The 21,339-nt window shown below is 40.7% G+C and overlaps 1 protein-coding gene across 1 annotated transcript; it reads left to right on the top strand.

Annotated features, from left to right (window-relative positions):
• Window positions 1-3,158: 3,158 nt before the first annotated feature.
• Window positions 3,159-5,875, top strand: LOC138094032 (serine/threonine-protein kinase D3-like). The gene is made up of 2 exons (XM_068990206.1): window positions 3,159-3,445; window positions 3,490-5,875. Exons 1-2 carry the CDS (start codon window positions 3,159-3,161, stop codon window positions 5,873-5,875), a joined length of 2,673 nt encoding a protein of 890 aa, XP_068846307.1.
• Window positions 5,876-21,339: the final 15,464 nt, after the last annotated feature.

Genomic DNA, 21,339 nt, shown 5'->3' on the forward strand with positions numbered 1-21,339 from the left:
TCAACATTCAGAAAACGAAGATCATGGCATCCGGTCCCATCACTTCATGGGAAATAGATGGGGAAACAGTGGAAACAGTGTCAGACTTTATTTTGGGGGGCTCCAAAATCACTGCAGATGGTGACTGCAGCCATGAAATTAAAAGACACTTACTCCTTGGAAGAAAAGTTATGACCAACCTAGATAGCATATTCAAAAGCAGAGACATTACTTTGCTGACTAAGGTCCGTCTAGTCAAGGCTATGGTTTTTCCAGGGTCATGTATGGATGGAGAGTCGGACTGTGAAGAAGGCTGAGCGCTGAAGAATTGATGCTTTTGAACTGTGGTGTTGGAGAAGACTCTTGAGAGTCTCTTGCACTGCAAGGAGATCCAACCAATCCATTCTGAAGGAGATCAGCCCTGGGTGTTCTTTGGAAGGAATGATGCTAAAGCTGAAACTTCAGTAATTTGGCCACCTCATGAGAAAAGTTGACTCATTGGAAAAGACTCTGATGCTGGGAGGGATTGGGGGCAGGAGGAGAAGGGGACGACGGAGGATGAGATGGCTGTATGGCTGAGTGAACTCCGGGAGTTGGTGATGGACAGGGAGGCCTGGTGTGCAGCGATTCATGGGGTCGCAAAGAGTCGGACACAACTGAGCGACTGAACTGAACTGAATTGAACTGGGATAAGAAGATCACATTTCCATCTTCCTCAAAGTTAGACCAAACCTCACTTTCTGCATACCATATCTATATGATTGCCTTTGCTAATACTTTTTTACTTTTCATAAAATGACCCACTTTTAACAAGTGGAATTTGATACACAATACCATTTACTTTGCTGCTGCTGCTGCCAAGTCACTTCAGTCGTGTCCGACTGTGCAACCCCATAGACGGCAGCCCACCAGGCTCCCCCGTCCCTGGGATTCTCAAGGCAAGAAGCATGCCCCAAATTGAGCACTTAGGTATAAATCTAACAAAACATAACAAGATATACATGAGCAAAGCTAAAAATCTCTGATGAATATCAGAGAACTAAATAAATGGAAAGATATTCATTCCATCTTCATAAAGAGGGAGATTCAATATTTTCCAGATGTTAGTTCTTTTTTACAAATTGATCTGTAGATTAAATTCAGTCTCATGGAAAATTCAGGCAAATTATTTTATCATTATTGACAAACTGAATCTAAGATTTATATGGAGAAGCAAAAGAACCCACATGATATTGAAGAACAGAGTTACAGGATTGATGTTACCCAATTTCAAGACTTAATGTAAACTAGAGTAAGTCCCATACATATGAACAAATTCCATTTCAAGAGCACATTCATAAGTCCAATGTGTCCATGAGTTCAACAAAGATAGCCTAGGTACCCAGCTAACACAATCGGCTATATAGTACTTTACTGTAATAGGTTTACACACAATAATACCTAAAAAGATAAAAAGCACAAAAAAAAGAAAGCATTTTTAATATTACAGGAAAGTACCTTGAAAAATACAGTAGTGCAGTACAGCAAGCAGCTGGCATACAAGCGCTGGCATTGAGTGAATAACAAGAAAAGTTGCTGATTGGAGGAGGGGGAGGAGGTGGGAGAAGGTAGAGCTGAAGGATCGTCAGCAATAGGAGGTGGAGGGCAAGCTGCAATTTCACTCACACCTGACATTGATGCCACAGGTTCTGGTTCTTTGCCGGATTCAATTCTATTTACCCTCTTGAAGAATCAATCCAGTGATGTCTGGGTAGTAGCTCTTTTTTCTCATCATAGATGATATGGTAACAGGGTCGCACAGAGTCGGACACAACTGTAGCGACTTAGCATGTATGCATGCATTGGAGAAGCAAATGGCAACCCACTCCAGTATCCTTGCCTGGAGAATCCCAGGGACAGAGGAGCCTGATGGGCTGCCGTCTATGGGGTCGTACAGAGTTGGACATGACTGAAGCGACTTAACAGCTGCAACCTTTGTGTGTTTTTCTACATTTGAGTCTTTTGCCTTAGAAATCAATCATGTCTCCTCAAATAAAGAAAATCCCCTTGCAGTTTCCTTCATCATGAATCTCTTTGGTGTGAAAGCACAACAAAAGTTCACAGCTTAAAGGTTTGTATGTAGGGGACTTATTGTACTGTATTAGGACAGTGTGATTTTGGTAAAAGAACAGACAAATGGATCAGTGGAACAAAATAGCCCAGAAACAGATTCACACAAAGAGAGTCAACCTACCTTTGACAAGAAGCAAAGCCACTACAGTGGAGCCAAGAAGGTCTTCAACGAATGGTACTAGAACAATTGGACATCTATACGAAAAACGAACTGAGTTTAGACATAGATCTCACAGACTTCACAAAAGTTTACTCAAAATGGAGCATAAGGGGAGGGAGGGAAGAAGGGGCACCTGTGGCGGGCGGGATTCTGCGAGGCGCGTGAAGCCTCACTGGCTCCTGGTCCAGGACCCAGACACTGGCAGGCTTGGAGTTTCTCACGCCCGGCCGAGCCAGGCTCTGCTATCTACATTTCAGAAAGCATCAACCTTTCTCAGTGGACGCGTTCATCAAGTGGAATATACCTGTTCTATTTTTAAAAGCTTTGTGCTTAATCTTGGAAAAATTTACTCCTTCAAAATGAAAATGAGGACATGTGAGAAGGTGATTGAAGGGTGGACATTTGAGAAAGTGTCCTGTTGGATCAATGAATCAAAGGATACAAACTGAATAGATTAATCCTAAACACTTTTTAATTTTTAAACTAGGAGGATTTTACTTGACAGAAAAACAACTCTTATTCATTATGTATTTTCTGAAATTAAAAGAGAGAGACAAGAGTAGACTTAAAAGAAAATAGGTAAAGATGTTTAGTAGATAAACAATGCCAACTCTTTTCTGATGAGGATAATTCAGTGATGTTAAATCCTTCCCCAAACCCTGGCTGTGGTCCTAACAACAAGACTTTTTTGATGGGACTGATATTCAGGGAAGTGGGACCTTTGGTATAGTCAACTCACAGTTCTAGAACTTGCCATCATCAGCATGAGTGGCTTAAAAGAGGAAGTAAAGAAGCTTTCAACTAAATCCAAAACTACAGTCATTTTTTTTACCGCTGTGATTTTAAGCCCTCTTCATAACCATTGGAAAAGAATTGACAACTGTTTTAAAAGATTTAAAAAAGGCAGATGTCTGCAAACAATTCTCCTCCATCAGCTCAGAAGTCTGTAATACCTGCCAGACTTCCTGGTGTGCTTCCAGCTCCTTCTCCGTGTTCAAGTCCTAAAACAGGACTCTCTGCGCAACTCTCTAATGGAAGCTTCAGTGCACCGTCACTCACGAACTCGAGAGGCTCAGTGCATACAGTCTCATTCCTGCTGCAGATTGGCCTCACATGGGAGAGCATTACCATTGAAGCCCAGGAACTATCTATATCTGCTGTCAAGGACCTTGTCTGCTCCATTGTTTATCAAAAGTTCCTTATGCTTCATGTGATTTGTCCCTATCTTCTAATGTAGCGTTTCCAGAGTGTGGATTCTTTGGCATGTATGACAAAATTCTTCTTTTTTGCCATGATATGAACTCAGAAAATATTCTGCAGCTCATTACCTCAGCAGATGAAATACATGAAGGAGACCTTGTAGAAGATGTTCTTTCAGCTTTGGCCACAGTAGAAGACTTCCAGATTCGTCCACATACTCTCTATGTGCATTCTTACAAAGCGCCTACTTTCTGTGATTACTGTGGTGAGATGCTTTGGGGATTGGCACGCCAGGGACTGAAATGTGAAGGCTGTGGATTAAATTATCATAAACGATGTGCCTTCAAGATTCCAAATAACTGTAGTGGTGTAAGAAAGAGACGTCTCTCAAATGTATCCCTGCCAGGACCTGGCCTCTCAGTTCCAAGACTCCTGCAGACTGACTATATAGCCCTTCCCACTGAAGAGTCACATGTTCACCAAGAACCTAGTAAGAGAATTCCTTCTTGGAGTGGTCGCCCAATCTGGATGGAAAAAATGGTCATGTGCAGGGTGAAAGTCCCACACACGTTTGTGGTTCACTCATACACCCATCCCACGATATGTCAGTACTGCAAGCAGTTACTGAAAGGCCTCTTTCGCCAAGGAATGCAGTGTAAAGATTGTAAATTCAGCTGCCATAAGCGATGTGCATCTAAAGTACCGAGAGACTGCCTTGGAGAGGTTACTTTCAATGGAGAACCATCTACTTTGGGAACAGATACAGATATACCGATGGATATTGACAGCAGTGACATGAAGAGTGATGGTAGTAGGGGCTTGGATGACACAGAAGAACCATCTCCCCCAGAAGATAAAATGTTTTTCTTGGATCCATCTGATCTTGATGTGGAAAGAGACGAAGAAGCTGTTAAAACAATCAGTCCGTCAACAAGCAATAACATTCTGCTGATGAGGGCCGTCCAGTCCATCAAGCGCACAAAGAGGAAGAGCAGCACAATGGTGAAGGAAGGGCGGATGGCCCATTACACCAGCAGGGATACCCTGAGAAAGAGGCATTATTGGAGACTGGACAGCACATGTCTTACACTGTTTCAAAATGAATCTGGATCAAAGTATTATAAGGAAATTCCACTTTCAGAAATTCTCCGCATATCTTCACCACAAGATTTCACAAGCATTTCACAAGGCAGCAACCCACACTGTTTTGAAATCATCACTGATACTATGGTATACTTCGTTGGTGAGAACAATGGGGACAGCTCTCACAATCCTGTTCTTGCTGCCACTGGAGTGGGCCTTGATGTAGCACAGAGCTGGGAAAAAGCCATTCGCCAAGCTCTCATGCCTGTGACGCCTCAAGCCAGCGTCTGTACTTCTCCAGGCCAAGGGAAAGATCACAAATATTTGTCTACCAGTATCTCTGTATCTAATTGTCAGATCCAAGAGAATGTGGACATCAGTACTGTTTACCAGATCTTTGCAGATGAGGTGCTTGGTTCAGGCCAGTTTGGTATCGTCTATGGAGGAAAACACAGAAAGACTGGAAGGGATGTGGCTATTAAAGTAATTGATAAGATGAGATTCCCCACAAAACAGGAAAGTCAGCTCCGTAATGAAGTGGCTATCTTACAGAATTTGCACCATCCTGGGATTGTAAACCTGGAATGTATGTTCGAAACCCCGGAACGAGTTTTTGTAGTGACGGAAAAGCTACATGGAGATATGCTGGAAATGATTTTATCTAGTGAGAAAAGTCGACTTCCAGAACGAATAACTAAATTCCTGGTTACACAGATACTTGTTGCTTTGAGGAATCTGCATTTTAAGAATACTGTGCACTGTGATTTAAAGCCAGAAAATGTGCTGCTAGCATCAGCAGAGCCGTTTCCTCAGGCGAAGCTATGTGACTTTGGGTTTGCACGCATCATTGGTGAAAAGTCATTCAGGAGATCTGTGATAGGAACTCCAGCATTCTTAGCCCCTGAAGTTCTTAGGAGCAAAGGTTACAACCGTTCTCTAGATATGTGGTCAGTGGGAGTTATCGTCTATGTGAGCCTCAGTGGCACATTTCCTTTTAATGAAGATGAAGATATAAATGACCAAATCCAGAATGCTGCATTTATGTACCCATCAAATCCATGGAGAGGAATTCCTGGTGAAGCAATTGATTTGACAAACAACCTACTTCAAGTGAAGATGAGAAAACGTTACAGTGTAGACAAATCTCTTAGCCATCCCTGGCTGCAGGACTATCAGACTTGGCTTGACCTTAGAGAATTTGAAACTTGCATTGGTGAACGTTACATTACACATGAAAGTGACGATGCCCGCTGGGAAATACATGCATACACACACAACCTTGTATACCCAAAGCACTTCATTATGGCTCCCAATCCAGATGACATGGAAGAAGATCCTTAGTTATCAGTGAGCTAACTTCAATAAGGAAGCATTTCATGTTATGGGCTGGTATTTTGCTGCATAACTGTTGTTCTTTGTATGCTGTCATCTGAAAGGATGCAGAGATACGGAAAACATAAGGAATCAGTGACACCGATACTGTAGTGCATACTGAGTAGGTACAAGAGGGGAAACTGAGTCATAAAAACACATAATGGAATCCAAGATGAAGCTTTTCATAAACCTTTACAACATAAGCAAAAAAAAAAAAAAATGGAGCATAAGCCAAAATATAAACTGTAAAGCTACAAAACTCCCAGAAGATAACTTAGGGAAAAAGCTAAATAACCTCAAGTATGATGATGACATTTTAGACATGATATTAAAGACATGATTCACAGATGAAATAACTGACAAAATTTAAAACATCTGCTCTGTAAAAGGTGCTATCAAACGATTTTAAAGATAATCCACATCTGATAGAGGACCGTTATCCAAAATATACAAAGAACTATTAAAACTCAATAAGAAGAAGATAAGAAAATCAATTAAAAATGGTCTAGGGACCCAGACTTGTATGTCCCACCAAAGAAGATATACAGGTGGCAAATGAGCATATAAAAATGCTCCATGTCTTATGTCAGCAGATAAATGGAAGCTAAAACAATGAGGTACCACTACATGCCTATTTGGAATTGCCAGAGTGCAGAACAGTGACAATACCAGAGAGGATGTGGAGCAACAGGAATTCTTATACATTGCTGGTGGGAATGCAAAGTAGTACAGCCACTTCAGAAGACAGTTTGGTGTTTTTTTAACAAAACTAAACATATTCTTGTCATATGATCAATCAATGAAACTCCTTAGTATTTACCCAAAGGAGATGAAAACTTATGTCCCCACAAAAACCTGCACAAAGATATTTATAGTAGCTTTATTAATAATTGCCAAAACTAGGAAGCAACAAAAATGCTCTTCAGTAGGTGAACTGATAAGTAAACTGTGGTGAATACAGAAAATGGAATGTTATTCAGTGGTAAAGAGAAATGAGCTAAAGGTTGATGTCCACATTGCAATGGCATAAGATGTCCATCTATTTTGTCCTTTTCCAGCAATAAAAATTAACAGAGATAAATAAAATTGACAAAACTAATTAGATTAAGAAAAAGAGAGCGATCTCAAAGAAATAAAATCAGAAGTGAAAGAGGAGACATTACCAAAGATACCAAAGAAATACAAAATATTGTATGAATTATCAAAGACCAATAAATTGGATAACCTAAGAAAAAATAAAATTCCTAGAAATATACAACCTACTGAGATTGAATCAGAAAGAATAAGAAAATCTGAATAGTCCAATAATGGGTAAGAAGATTCAATCAGTAATCAAGAACCTCCCCAAACACAATAAGTTAGAACCAGATGGATTCACTGGTGAATTCTACAAGCATTTAGATAATAATTAGTGACAATCTTTCTTAAATCCATCCAAAAAATAGAAGAAAGAGAAGCATTCCTGAACTCTTTTTACAAGACCAAGATTACCCTGATATTAAAGCCAAATAAGGACACCACAAGAAAACTCTAGACCAGTATCCCTGATGGATTTAGATGTAAAATTGTCATAAAAATATTAGTAAATTTAATTCAGTAGCACAATTAAAAGGATTGTACATCATGATCAACTGTGATTCATCCCTGGAATGCAAGGATGGTTCAACATAAAAAAAATCAGTAAATGTGATACATTGCATTAACAGAATGGAAGATGAAATTCATATGATCATCTCAATATATGCAGAACACACATTTGGCAAAATACAGTATCCTTTCCTGATTTTAAAAAAACCTTCACTGAATTGGACATAGATGTGCCTCAACTAATAAAGTTTATATATGGCAAGCCCACAGCTAATATACTTAGTGGTGAAAGGTCAAAAGCTTTTCCTCTAAGACCAGAACAAGACAAGGGTACATATTCTCACCACTCTTTTTCAATCTATTACTGGAAATCCTAACCAAAGCAATTAGGTAATAAAAAAGAAATAAAGACATCGAAATCACAGAAGAAGAAGTAAAATTTCTGTTTGTAAATGATATGATTTTATGTGTAGAAAGTCTGAAAGACTCCAACAAAAACTATTTAGAACTAATCAAAGAATTCATTAAGGTTGCAGTATACAAAATCAACACACAGAAATCATTTGTGTTTCTATACACTAAATATAAAATATCTTAAAAGAAATAAATTATTCCATTCACAATACCATGAAAAATAGTGAAATACTTGGGAATAACTTTAAGCAAGAAGGTGAAAGCACAATAAAAACTACAAGAATTTGGTGAAAGAAATTTAAAAAGACACAAACAGATGGAAAAAATACCTTGTGTTCATGGATTAGAAGATTAATATTGTTAAAATGTCTGTTCTATAGCTAAAATGATCATATATTATCTATAGGTTCAATTCAACCCCTATCAAAATTCCAATGGCATTTTTCATGGAAATAAAAACCCTAAAATTTGTACAGAGCTGCAAAAAACCTCAAATAGCCAAAGCAATACCAAGAAAAGAACAAAGCTGGAGACAACAGACTTCCTATTTCAAGCTGTAATACAAAGCTACAGTAATCAAAGCTTCATGATGCTGGCATAAAATTAAATACATCATCCAATGAAACAAAATTGAGAGCCCAGAAATAAACCCTTGCATATACAGGTGAACTGATCTTTGACAAGAGAGCCAGGATTACTCAATGGGAAGAGGATTGTTTCTTTAATAAACAGCATTGTGAAAACTGGGTAACTACATGCAAAAGAGTGAAATTAGAACCCTAACCTACACTACTCACAAATGTAACTTGAAACTGATTAGGTGGGATGATTTGAGAGAATAGCATTGGAACATGTATATTGTCATATGCAAAATAGATCGCCAGTCCAGGTTCAATGCATGAGACAGGGTGGTCAGGGCTGGTGCACTGGGATGACCCTGAGAGGTGGGATGGGGAGGGAGGTGGGAGGGGGGTTCAGGATGGGGGACACATGTACACCTGCGGCTGATTCATGTGAATGTATGGCAAAAACCACCACAATATTGTAAAGTAATTAGCCTCTAATTAAAATAAATTTTAAAATAAAAAAATAAAATTTTTAAAAAGAAAAAAAAAGACTTAAGCATCAGTTCAGTTCAGTCGCTCAGTCATGTCTGACTCTTTGCAACCCCATGAATCACAGCACGCCAGGCCTCCCTGTCCATCACCAACTCCCGGAGTTCACTCAGACTCACGTCCATCGAGCCAGTGATGCCATCCAGCCATCTCATCCTTGGTTGTCCCCTTCTCCTCCTGCCCCCAATCCCTCCCAGCATCAAAGTCTTTTCCAATGAGTCAACTGTTCACATGAGGTGGCCAAAGTACTGGAGTTTCAGCTTTAACATCATTCCTTCCAAAGAAATCCCAGGGCTGATCTCCTTCAGAATGGATTGGTTGGATCTCCCTGCAGTCCAAGGGACTCTCAAGAGTCTTCTCCAACACCACAGTTCAAAAGCATCAATTCTTTGGTGTGCAGCCTTCTTCACAGTCCAACTCTCACACCCATACATGGCCACTGGAAAAATCATAGCCTGGACTAGACGGAACTTAGTCGGCAAAGTAATGTCTCTGCTTTTGAATATACTATCTAGGTTGGTCATAACTTTTCTTCCAAGGAGTAAGCGTCTTTTAATTTCATGGCTGCAATCATCATCTGCAGTGATTTTGGAGCCCTCCAAAATAAAATCTGACACTGTTTCCACTGTTTCCCCATCTATTTCCCATGAAGTGATGGGACCGGATGCCATGATCTTCGTTTTCTGAATGTTGAGCTTTAAGCTAACTTTTTTACTCTCCTCTTTCACTTTCATCAAGAGGCTTTTTAGTTCCTCCTCACTTTCTGCCAGAAGGGTGGTGTCATCTGCATATCTGAGGTTATTGATATTTCTTCTAGCAATCTTGATTCCAGCTTGTGTTTCTTCCAGTCCAGCATTTCTCATGATGTACTCTGCATAGAAGTTAAATAAGCAGGGTGACAATATACAGCCTTGACGTACTTCTTTTCCTATTTGGAACCAGTCTGTTGTTCCATGTCCATTTCTAACTGTTGCTTCCTGACCTGCATACAGATTTCTCAAGAGGCAGGTCAGGTGGTTTGGTATTCCCATCTCTTTCAGAATTTTCCACAGTTTATTGTGATCCACACAGTCAAAGGCTTTGGCATAGTCAATAAATCAGAAATAGATGTTTTTTCTGAAACTCTCTTGCTTTCTCCATGATCCAGCAGATGTTGGCAATTTGATCTCTGGTTCCTCTGCCTTTTCTAAAACCAGCTTGAAAATCAGGAAGTTCTCAGTTCACATATTGCTGAAGCCTGGCTTGAAGAATTTTGAGCATTACTTTACTAGCATGTGAGATGAGTGCAATTGTGTGGTAGTTTGAGCATTCTTTGGCATTGCCTTTCTTGGGATTGGAATGAAAAATGACCTTTTCTAGTCCTGTGGCCACCGCTGAGTTTTCCAAATTTGCTGGCATAGTGAGTGCAGCAGTTTCACAGCATCATCTTTCAGGATTTGAAATAGCTTAACTGGAATTCCATCACCTCCACTAGCTTTGTTCATAGTGATGCTTTCTAAGGCCCACTTGACTTCACATTCCAGGATGTCTGGCTCTAGATGAGTGATCACACCATCGTGATTATCCTTGTTGTGAAGATCTTTTTTGTACAGTTCTTCCGTGTACTCTTGCCACCTCTTCTTAATATCTTCTGCTTCTGTTAGATCCATACCATTTCTGTCCTGTATCAAGCGCATCTTTGCATGAAATGTTCCCTTGGTATCTCTAATTTTCTTGAAGAGATCTCTAGTCTTTCCCATTCTGTTGTTTTCCTCTATTTCTTTGCATTGATTGCTGAAGAAGGCTTTCTTATCTAATCATCAGGGAACTGACAAATAAAACTACCTCACAGCAGTTTGGATAGACATTATCAAAAAGACTAGAGGTATCAAGTGTCAGTGAGGACTTAGAGAAAAGGGAGCCATGGTGGCCTATTGGTAGAAATGTAAATTGGTACAGCCATTACGGAAAACAGCTCGGAGTTTCCACAAAAAATTCAAAATAGAAATTTCATGTGATCCAGTAATTCTACTTCTGGGAATATGTCCAAAGGAAATGAAAACAGGATTTCAGAGTGATATCTGCACTCCTATGTGCTTTGCAGCAGCTTTCACAGTAACCAAGACATGGAAACAATCTTAGGGTCCTTCAGTGGATGAATGGATAAAGAAAATTAGATAGATAGATAGATAGGTGTGTGCTAAGTCACTTTAGTTGTGTCTGACTCTTCACGACGCTATGAACCGTAGCCCACCAGGCTCCTCTGTCCATGGGATTCTCCAGGCAAGAACACTGGAGTGGGTTGCCATGCCCTCCTTCAAGGGATCTTCCTGACCCAGGGATTGAACCCGAGTCTGTTACATCTCCTGCACTGGCAGGCAGATTTTATTTTTTACCACTAGCATCACCTGGGAAGCCCAAATATTATAGATAGATAAATAGATAGATCGATAGACATTTTATATATACAATATAATGTATTATATAGATAGATAGGTATTATATATATAATGTCTATCTATGTATCTATTTATATATATATATATATATATATATATATATATATATGTGAATATTCCAAGAAGGAAGTGGCACCCCACTCCAGTACTCTTGCCTGGAATATCCCATGGACGCAGGAGCCTGGTGGGCTGCAGTCCATGGGGTCGCTAAGAGTCGGACATGACTGAGTGACTTCCTTTTCACTTTCCACTTTCATGCATTGGAGAAGGAAATAGCAACCCACTCCAGTATTCTTGCCTGGAGAATCCCAGGGATGGGGGAGCCTGGTGGGCTGTGGTCCATGGGGTTGCACAGAGTCAGACACGACTGAAGCAACTTAGCAGCAGCATATATTATTCAGGCATGAGAAAAGAGGAAATCTTGTCATTTGCAACATGAATGGACCTTGAGGGAATTACTCAAAATGAAAAAATTCAGGTAGAGAAAGACGAATATTGTATGATATCACTTATACATGGACTCGAAAAAAACAAAAATCATAAAAGCAGACAGTAGAATGGTGGCTACTAGGGGTTCAGGGATGGGGAGATATTGGTGAGAGGATACAAACTGCCCGCTACAAGACCAATAATTTCTGGGGACCTAATGTAAACTAAGCATGTCTTATAGTTAATAACACTGTATTATATACTTGAAATTTGCTAAGAAAGTAAATCTTAAATGTTCTCACCTCAAAAAAGAAATGGTAATTATGTGATGTGAAAGAAGTTTTAGCTTTTGCGATATATAGGTGTTTTAAATAAACACGTTGTAAGTACACCTTAGAAAACTTAAAACCCACAACGTTCATGCACACATGCATGCTAAGTCGCTTCAGTCGTGTCTGACTCTTTGCAACCCCATGGACTATATGGACTATAGCTTGTCAGGCTCCTCTGTTCTTGGATTCTCCAGGCAAGATTACTGGAGTGGGTTGCCATTTCCTTCTCCAGGGGATCTTCCCGACCTAGGGATGGAACCTCCGTCTCTTTAGTCTCCTGCACTGGCAGGCAGGTTCTTTATCACTAGCGCCATCTCGGAAGCCCAAGTATATACCATGTGCTGTGTTGTGCTTAGTCACTGAGTTGTGTCTGACTCTTTGCAACCCCATGAACTGTAGCCCACCAGGCTCCTCTGCTATGGGAACTCTCCAGGCAAGAATACCAAGTACACCTGAAACCTGCACAAATTAATGTCAATTATATCTCATTAAAGCTGGAAAAAATAAATGAGTTATTAAGCCCAGAAGATAGATGGAAGAACCTTAATTGCACTTTCCTAAGTGAAAGAAGCCATCTGCAAATGCTGTCTACTGTATGATTCCAACTATATGACATTCTGGAAGAGGCAAAACTGTGGCAAGACTAAAAATATCAGTCATTGCCAGGGGTTGAGGTGGGAGGAAGGGATAAACAAGCAAAGTGCAGAGGGTTCCTAGGGTAGAGCTCTGTAAGATGCTCTAATCATGTACACATTTCATTGCACTTGCCCAAACCCACAGAATGTACAGTAGCAAGAATGAAATGTAATATAAACTATGGACTCTGGTGGGGGTTTTGCTACTAGGGGCCGCTGTGTATGAGAGGTGGGCAGGGGGTATATGGGAAATCTCTGTACCTTCCCCTCAATTTTGCTGTGGACCTAAAACTACACTTAAAAAAATAAAGTATTTTAAAATAATGACTCATATTTTTCTTAGATAATGCATGGACTTGCTCACAGATAGCCCTTGCGATTAAATAATGCAAGATACAGCAGCTGACCAAGGGCTCTGAGACTCACTATTCCTTGCTTAAAATTTATTTGAATTGCAAATCAGACCCCCCTCCACCCGCCCCACCACCAAGGCAGAGGCTGCCATGGGCAACCCCAGGCAGGAAGCAGATTGGAAACACTCTGCACCCCTGGAGAGGGAATTCCCAGAGCTTTGAGCCCAATATGTCAATACACACTGCATGAGAATCTGCCTGGAGCCAGAGCTGTTCCAAGCACCAGGACGGAGAGCCTGCCTTCCTGGAAACCTGTCTGCATGAGGCAGGGTCCAAGGCCAGTTCCAGGCCTGGGCTCTCACACCCCAGGAATCAAGACTCTCAGACCTGAGAGGATCTGCAGAGGCAAGGGGGTCCTCAGGCCCCATCCTAAACCCTGAGTCAGACTCTGCAAGGAGGAGCCAAACAGTAAAATACTAAAGCTTCCTAAACTTTCCAAGATTGATCATCAGTGAACCTGATGGAATGCAACCTTGTTAGTCCAACTTCCCCCCAAGGACTGAGCTGCAGATCAGTCCCTCCATCTCTGCTTGTATGCTCCCAATGATGGGGAGCTCACCACCCATGAAGCAGTCCCTTCACGGGATGGTGAGAAACAACTTCCCTGTGGGCCCCAGTCAGCCATCCTCAGCTCTCATCCTAGCCCAGCTCTGCAGGTGGCTCTGCTCCATCCTCTACCCCCAGGTCCTGCCTGTCCTGAATCTTGGCCCCCAGCAGAGCCCCTGCACATCACCTGCCAGCTGTCCCCATTGAACAGGGAGGTATTCCAGGACCCCTGCTTCAGCTGCTGCCTCTCCCTGCAGACCTCTCCCTACTTCCCTCCTGCACCTTCAGGGGCAAAGTAAACACCCCACCACCCCCTCAAGTCAGGTGTCAGGGTCCCTTTGACAGCTCAGATGGGGATTAGAGGGGAAAGAACATTCTGTGAGATGCTATGTTTGCGTTTTGCATGCTCCCAGTCTCCAACTGCTACATCTACATTTACGTTGCAGGAAAGGACTGAATCTTCACCTGCAGTCTGGGCTCTACTGATCCTTGACACGGAGCCCACTAGCATCGGGGTTTAGGGACCCAGTTACCTTGTGGTTCCAACCTCAGGTTGGGCGGAGGCAGGAGGTCTGCTCTGCATTCGGGAAATCTCTGAGCCCCTCTCTACAAAGGAGCTCCATTATTCCTCCCTGGAGTTCAAACTCACCCTTCTGTAGATCAAATCTGCAGTGACAGCCACAGAGCAGGAAACTCACCTGCCCTTCATCCCTGGGCACAGCTCACATAGCACATGGAGTAGGGTTTGAAGGGCCCCTGGGAAGCTCAGACCCACTCTCTGGGCTGCATTTCCTGCAAAGCCACTCACCTGGTGACTCACACAGGTGTGAACAGTGGAGGAAACCTGCTTCCTGCCCCACAACCGGCCCTGAGTGTACCCGGAGGAACAGAGGACAGGGAGCTGCGGGGACCCAGGGTCTTCTGACTGTGGGTGCAGGAGCAGGTCCAACTTCATTCTCTAGAGACACGTCAGCTCCATCCTGCGGGCAGAGAAATGCTCTGAGGGAGAGGGAAGGGGCCCCGTCCACCTGTCAGCTGGCCCGTGGCTCACAGCTGCTGCGCCTGTCAAGCCCTTGGGCTCAACCCCAAGGACTGCTCTTCTGGGTCTTCACCTGCAGAGTCCTCCACTAGGGGTTCCTTACATGAGATTCCTCACCTGAGATGGGTGCCCTCGGAAGCCTTGACTGTCAGAAGTTGTCTGAAGCCAAAGGGTGTGTCTTAGACTTGGGCAGGACTTTCACTGTGACCACTGACCCCCACTCACTCCTCTTCAATTAGAGTTTGTTATCTGGAATTCTCATCTGGTTGTGGGCACTGAAGTTTCTACCCAGAGAAAAGGGACTCATTCTTTATATTCTAGGAAGAGGAGCTGTGACTTCTCCCACAGCAACAGAGCCTCCAACATGTAAAAGAAGGTGAAAATGGAGTTGGTGTTGCTGAGAGCTGGGAGGCCATTAAGGAAGTGTGACTTACGTGCATCTCAGCCTGGGTAGGATCTGCTGTTTTGACCACTACTGTCTTAACGTGCTTGTACGCTCAGTTGCTCATGTCCAACCATTTGTGACCCCATAGATTGTAGCCCGCCAGGCTCCTCTGTCCATGGAATCTTCCATGGCAAGAATACTGGAGCTGGTTGCCACTTCCTATTCCAGGGTGCCTTACCCATCCAGCAATCAAATCCACATCTCTTGTCTTAATGCAGGCATCCAAAACCAATCTTCCAGAAACTCAAGATACTCTCAGACCCTTACTTTAAAATAACTACCTACTTAATTGGATTCTTTCCCTAAAGTAACTTGTGACAACATATTCTTTAAAGACAGCATTTCCTTTATTGCACCAGCTGCTGCTACTGCTGCTGCTGCTAAGTTGCTTCAGCCATGTCCTACTCTGTGCAACTCCATAGATGGCAGCCCACTAGGCTCCTCTGTCCATGGGATTCTCCAGGCGAGAACACTGGAGTGGGTTGCCATTTCCTTCTCCAATGCATGAAAGTGAAAAGTGGAAGAGAAGTTGCTCAGTCGTGCCCGACTCTCCATCATAATTCCTGAATAACACTGTGGCTTTTGCCTTTATAAGCCTCTGACTCTTTCTTGTCTCTGGAACACTCTTTCTGTTTATCCAGATTTGTGTCTCCCAAACTGCAAATCTTATTATTTTTTATAGCTTTGATACCAATTAACCTTCAGCATTACATGGTGTCACAAGGGGGATCCAGACCTCTACCTCCAACACCACCATGAACGTGAGTAAGGCACCTATGAAAGGTCCTCATCATCATTCAGTCATCTCCTCAGCAGCCCTGGGTCTTGGGAGTAAGTCCTCTCGGATTTCTAACTTCCCATTTTGGTCAAGATTCTGAGTTACTGGGGTTTATCTGATGCTGAGTTTATCTGGTGTTGGCTTTATCTGGGAAGGAAATCCTTCACTTTGTGAGTACGGTTATGAGGAGTTCAGTTTCTAAGGGCTGACGGACAGTCATCATCCAGAACTCCAGCTCATTTGAAAACTTCCTCTTGTATATTTCTCAGATGTTGGACTAAAATTACCCACAACAACTTGAAACTCTTTTGGTTTACTTGGGGATCATTTGAGATTTCTAAATTAGTCTATTTGCATGCTCAATTGGGAGAAAAAAACCTTATAGGATAAGACTAGCATGGGAAGCGTATTGCAATTGATATTTTGAGGCCCCCAAATGAATTGACTATTGCTTCCCTTGAAGAAACTAACTTACTATTATCTCAAAGGATTTCCCAGTTGGAAAAATCCTGTAAGGTTTCTGAGAACTCTCTCTCTGGCTCCCTCTGCTCCTTCCTGTCCCTCTAACAAAGCTCTCCTTGCAATTCATCTCTCTCTCTGACCTTTCTTGTTCTAACACTGAGGCTGAGCCCTTGCAGAATACCAGCCATACTGCCCACCCCCTGTAAAGACTGTCCCTTTTAAATCAGGTATAATGTAGTCGGATGGGTGGATCAACATATTTATCATTTAGGTTATGCCTTGTAAATCTTTGCAAAACTGGACATGCAGTCCAAGGCAATTAAAATCCACAGATTCTTTTTCAACAATCCCAAAATCTCCCCTGTTTGACTCAAAAGGCTTGTAACCTCTCTGGGAACACTTATTTAGACCACCTCCAACTCCCAAGGTTGGAAGAAAAAAGAAAAGCAGAAAGGTGTTTTTATATACAAGCTGTTAAAAGGACTCTCTTGCTCAAATAGCCTTCTTAAAATTCTTTGTCAAGGACAAATACGGATCTTAAAGTCTTTTCCACACATAATGAAAGACTTCCATCTGGGCAAGTGGACTTACTTATTTCAACTGTTATTTATAAACTAATGAGTTTTGTATTGTACCTGATTTATAACTAAGCTTTTAAAATGAAAACTGTGAGATTTCTGTGTATACCTACCTGTATGTATGTATGTCTATGCATGTATGTTATAAAAATGGTTTTTATACCTCCAAAATAGTATTGCCAAAATTAATTTTTAAAAGAGCTCTATTTAATTAGGTTAAACCAACAAGCACTTATATAAACTTCTCAGAAATATATAAAAAAAACAACCCAAATGAGTTTTGTGTTCACTTGATCTGGGAAAATAGTCAATATTATAGCTAGTTTAAGTCTGTTGGTTTAATTAATATAAACATTTCTTCAGAGTTAGCAACATTAAGTATAACTCTTTTATTGTATCTAGGTTTACTAAAAGTCAAGTAATATTACATTATCTCCGTTATGAAATTTGTACAGAAAAATACTTTAATAAGTTGTTGTTGTCCAGCTCCTCAGGCATGTCTGACTCTCTGTGACCCCATGGACTGCAGCACACCAGGCTTCCCTGTTGACATCTCACCATTTCCCAGAATTTGCCCACATTCGTGTCTGTTGAATTAGTGGTGCCATCCAACCATCTCATCCTCTGTTGCCCTCTTCTTCTTCTGCCTCCAATCTTTCCCAGCATCAGGGTCTTCTCCAGTGAGTCAGTTCTTTGCATCACGTGGCCAGAGTATTGGAGCTTCAGCCTCAGTCCTTCCAATGATTATTCATGGTTGATTTCCTTGATTCATGGATTGACTAGTTTGATCTTGTTGCTCTCCAGGGGACTCTCAAGAGTCTTCTTCTGCAGCACCACTGTTTGAAAGCATTAATTCTTCAGCACTCTGCCTTCTTCATAGTCCAGCTCTCACATCTGTACATGGTTACTGGAAAGACCATAGCCTTGACTACACAGACCTTTACTGGCAAAGTGATGTCTTTGCTTTTTAGTACACTGTCTAGGTTTGTCATAGCTTTCCTTCCAAGAAGCAATCATCTTGTCATTTTATAGCTGCAGTGGCCACAGGACTATAAAAGTTCAATCTTCATTCTAATTCCCAAGAAGGGCAGTACGAAGGAATGTTCAAACTACTGGACAATTGCACTCACTTCCCATGCTAGTAAGGTTATGCTCAAAATCCTTCAAGACAGGCTTCAGCAGTACTTGAGTTGAGGACTTCCAGGTGTACAAGCTGGGTTTAGAAAAGGCAGAGGAACCGGAGATCAAATTGCCAACATTCGCTGGATCATAGAGAAAGCAAGGGAATTCCAGAAAAACATCTACTTCTGTTTCATAAGAATGTAAATTAACATAAATTGAATAAGCGTTTTAGGTGAACGCTTTAAGAATAATTATGTTTTGTGATATATCAACTTAAAATAGCCTCCCAAATCTCTCTGATAACTTCTCTTCTGATAACTTTAGCATTTTGCTAAATTAAGTTAAATAATGAATTAAGTTAAAGTCATTCAATATGTAGCTCATTCCTAAATAATATGTGATACCAAAACATTAATTACTGAACACAGGCAGATAAACATAGGCAGTTTTGCAGAGAAACAAAAGGTATTTGGGGCAATTACTATGTTTAGTGCCACAGTGAAATTTTTCTATGAGAAAACATATTTCTAGAAATTATCAAACATATAAACACTTGCCAACCTATAGAATACTAACATAAAAGAAAATTGCTTCCCTTTTAGTTCTCAATGGAAATCAAAATTTTCTTGGGGTTTAAAATGTCTAATGTATGTGATTAAAGTTATATATATATAGAGAGAGGCAAGGAGAGAAGGAGGGAGGAAAGAAACATGTACATATGCCAGGAAAGTAGAATGTGTGTTTTAGGTAAAAGAAGGTTTATTAAAAAGAAATCTTTGGAAGAGAATTTCATGTGTGGTCAGAACTGGTTGAGACTGGAATGAACTTAATTGAGTAAATGACTCAATATCAAAAGCTAGTATAAAAATACATTTTTTTCCTCTCTGTTAAAAGAACAAAGTGTTTCAGATTATTGGTCTAGTCTTAATGAGAAATTGTGGGCAAAGGTTTTACTTTTGATGTAATCTGTATAGAAAAACAAAGATTCTATAACTTTGTAAAGAGACTCTTTGTAAGAGTCTTTACAAAGACTCTTTGTAAAGAGTCTTACTTGTAGGTAAGACTCTTTACAACTATTTAATTTTCTGTATTTGCCTGTGACATCTTTGTCACTTTGAGTAAATGGGATAACTAAATATTGTTTTTCAGGGACCTAAGATCCTATTTGATCAAATGTTTTTAAAACTTTTGATGTTTTTTATAAGCTCTCCACAAATCACATTCTAACTGAAGTCTTATTAACTTGGAAATAACTGAGATTTTCCAGAAGAGTCCCTGGAATACTTCAAAAGATTTATTTTCTCTGTTTATAAAAGAGACATTAAACTAATCAAGCTTATTTGGTAGGCTTAAATTACAAGGAAAGCATTGTCAAATAAAGGATGATAAATCTTCTTAGGTTGTACTGTATGGATAACTGTTATTAACATAAATGTTCTAGAAATTACAGGAAACTCCAAAAATTTGGGTATGTCCTAGTATGTTATCAGTCATAATTCTTTTTATTACATTAAAACTATGTGTGTTATGAAATAATCCATTTTCATTGTCAATTCCATTCTAATGAATCAGATCTTTAATGTTAAAATAAATTTTGAATCACATATATGAATTAACTCAGAAATAGTGACAAAATGGGGAAAGCAATGCTATTGGAGGCCCGAAGAAAGCCTCCTGAGTTTATCAGAGATGTCAAAATCATCCTAACTATAACCTAGGAAAACCTATTTATGCATCTGTCGGACATTTTCCTCTCCTCCCAGGAGACGCAGCAAATAGGCTCGGTCCCTGCAAGGCGGATAGGATGTTGTACCACAGGACTTCCTGAACTGAAGTGCACATTCACACAACTCTCAACACAACCTCTCAAAATTATTCCTTTTAAAAAGCAGGATGGGCTAGGTTTGCCATTTGATATCTATTTTTTTCCCTCACTGGAACTTGAAGATGTCATTACTCACATACAAGCTTTAACCGAATTTTCCCAACAAGCTACAGATCTTTAACATTCTTAAATATCTTTAATAATAAAGACAGTCGTACAAAACAGAATGGTTCTTGACATTATTATAGCATCTCAAGATGGTTGTCATTTTATTCGCTAAGTCATCTCTGACTCTTTGCAACCCTATGGACTTAGCTCACCTCTCTCCGTGAGATTTCCCGGGCAAGGATACTAGAGTGAGTTACCATTTCCTCCTCCAGGGAAGCTTCCTGACTCAGGGACCAAAGCTGCGCCTCTTACATCTCCTGCATTGGCAGGTGGGTTCTTCACCACTGGTGCCACCTGGGAAGCCCAGTGAAGATCAGTGAACTTCTAGTTTGAATGCCATTTACAGCTCAATTCCTAGATGGATCCCTGTTGCTCATATGTAGCCATAAACTCTCCAAAAGCATAACTCTCACATGACCACCTGTTTCCCTATACCGTGGCACGTGACTTTCTAAGAGAGCTCCCTGAAATGGAGCTGGGAGGTCATTAAGGAAGGATGACGTATGTATGTTTCAGCCCAGATGGAATCTGATCTTTTGACCACTTACTGCATTTTTAATCTTTATTCTTTATTTTGTAAGTTATGAAAAGTGATCACACATTTACAGGAGACTTGGAAAATATAGAACAAAGTTACATATAGTTCCACTATATATCACAACTGTTTAAGTAGATAAATTAAGATTTTTTAGTTGACATTTCAATATTGAATTCTCAGAAATTAATGGGATGAATGCACAGAGGAGTAGAAGAATGTAGTAGACTTGAAAAGTATTATGAACCAGGTTGACATAATTAAGGTTTATTTGATCACTTACTGTCTTAATGCAGGCATCCATAATATGTGCCAGAAACTCAAGATATTCATCAGGCCATCACCCTAAAATAACTCATGACAGCCTATCCCTTAGGACACAAATATTTCCTTTCTTGAATCACAGTGAATCACAATTCTTGAGCCACCTCCTGGCTTTGGCTTTTATAAGCTCATGACTCTTTGTCTTCCCTGGAACTCTGTTTGGTTTTACCTGAATCTGTGACTCCCAAATAAAGCTCTTTGCAGCCTCAATACTAATTACTGTTGCACAACCATCAGCAAAGGGAG

The sequence above is a fragment of the Capricornis sumatraensis genome, chromosome 17 (assembly GCF_032405125.1).
Source record: "Capricornis sumatraensis isolate serow.1 chromosome 17, serow.2, whole genome shotgun sequence".
Classification (NCBI taxonomy): domain Eukaryota; kingdom Metazoa; phylum Chordata; class Mammalia; order Artiodactyla; family Bovidae; genus Capricornis; species Capricornis sumatraensis.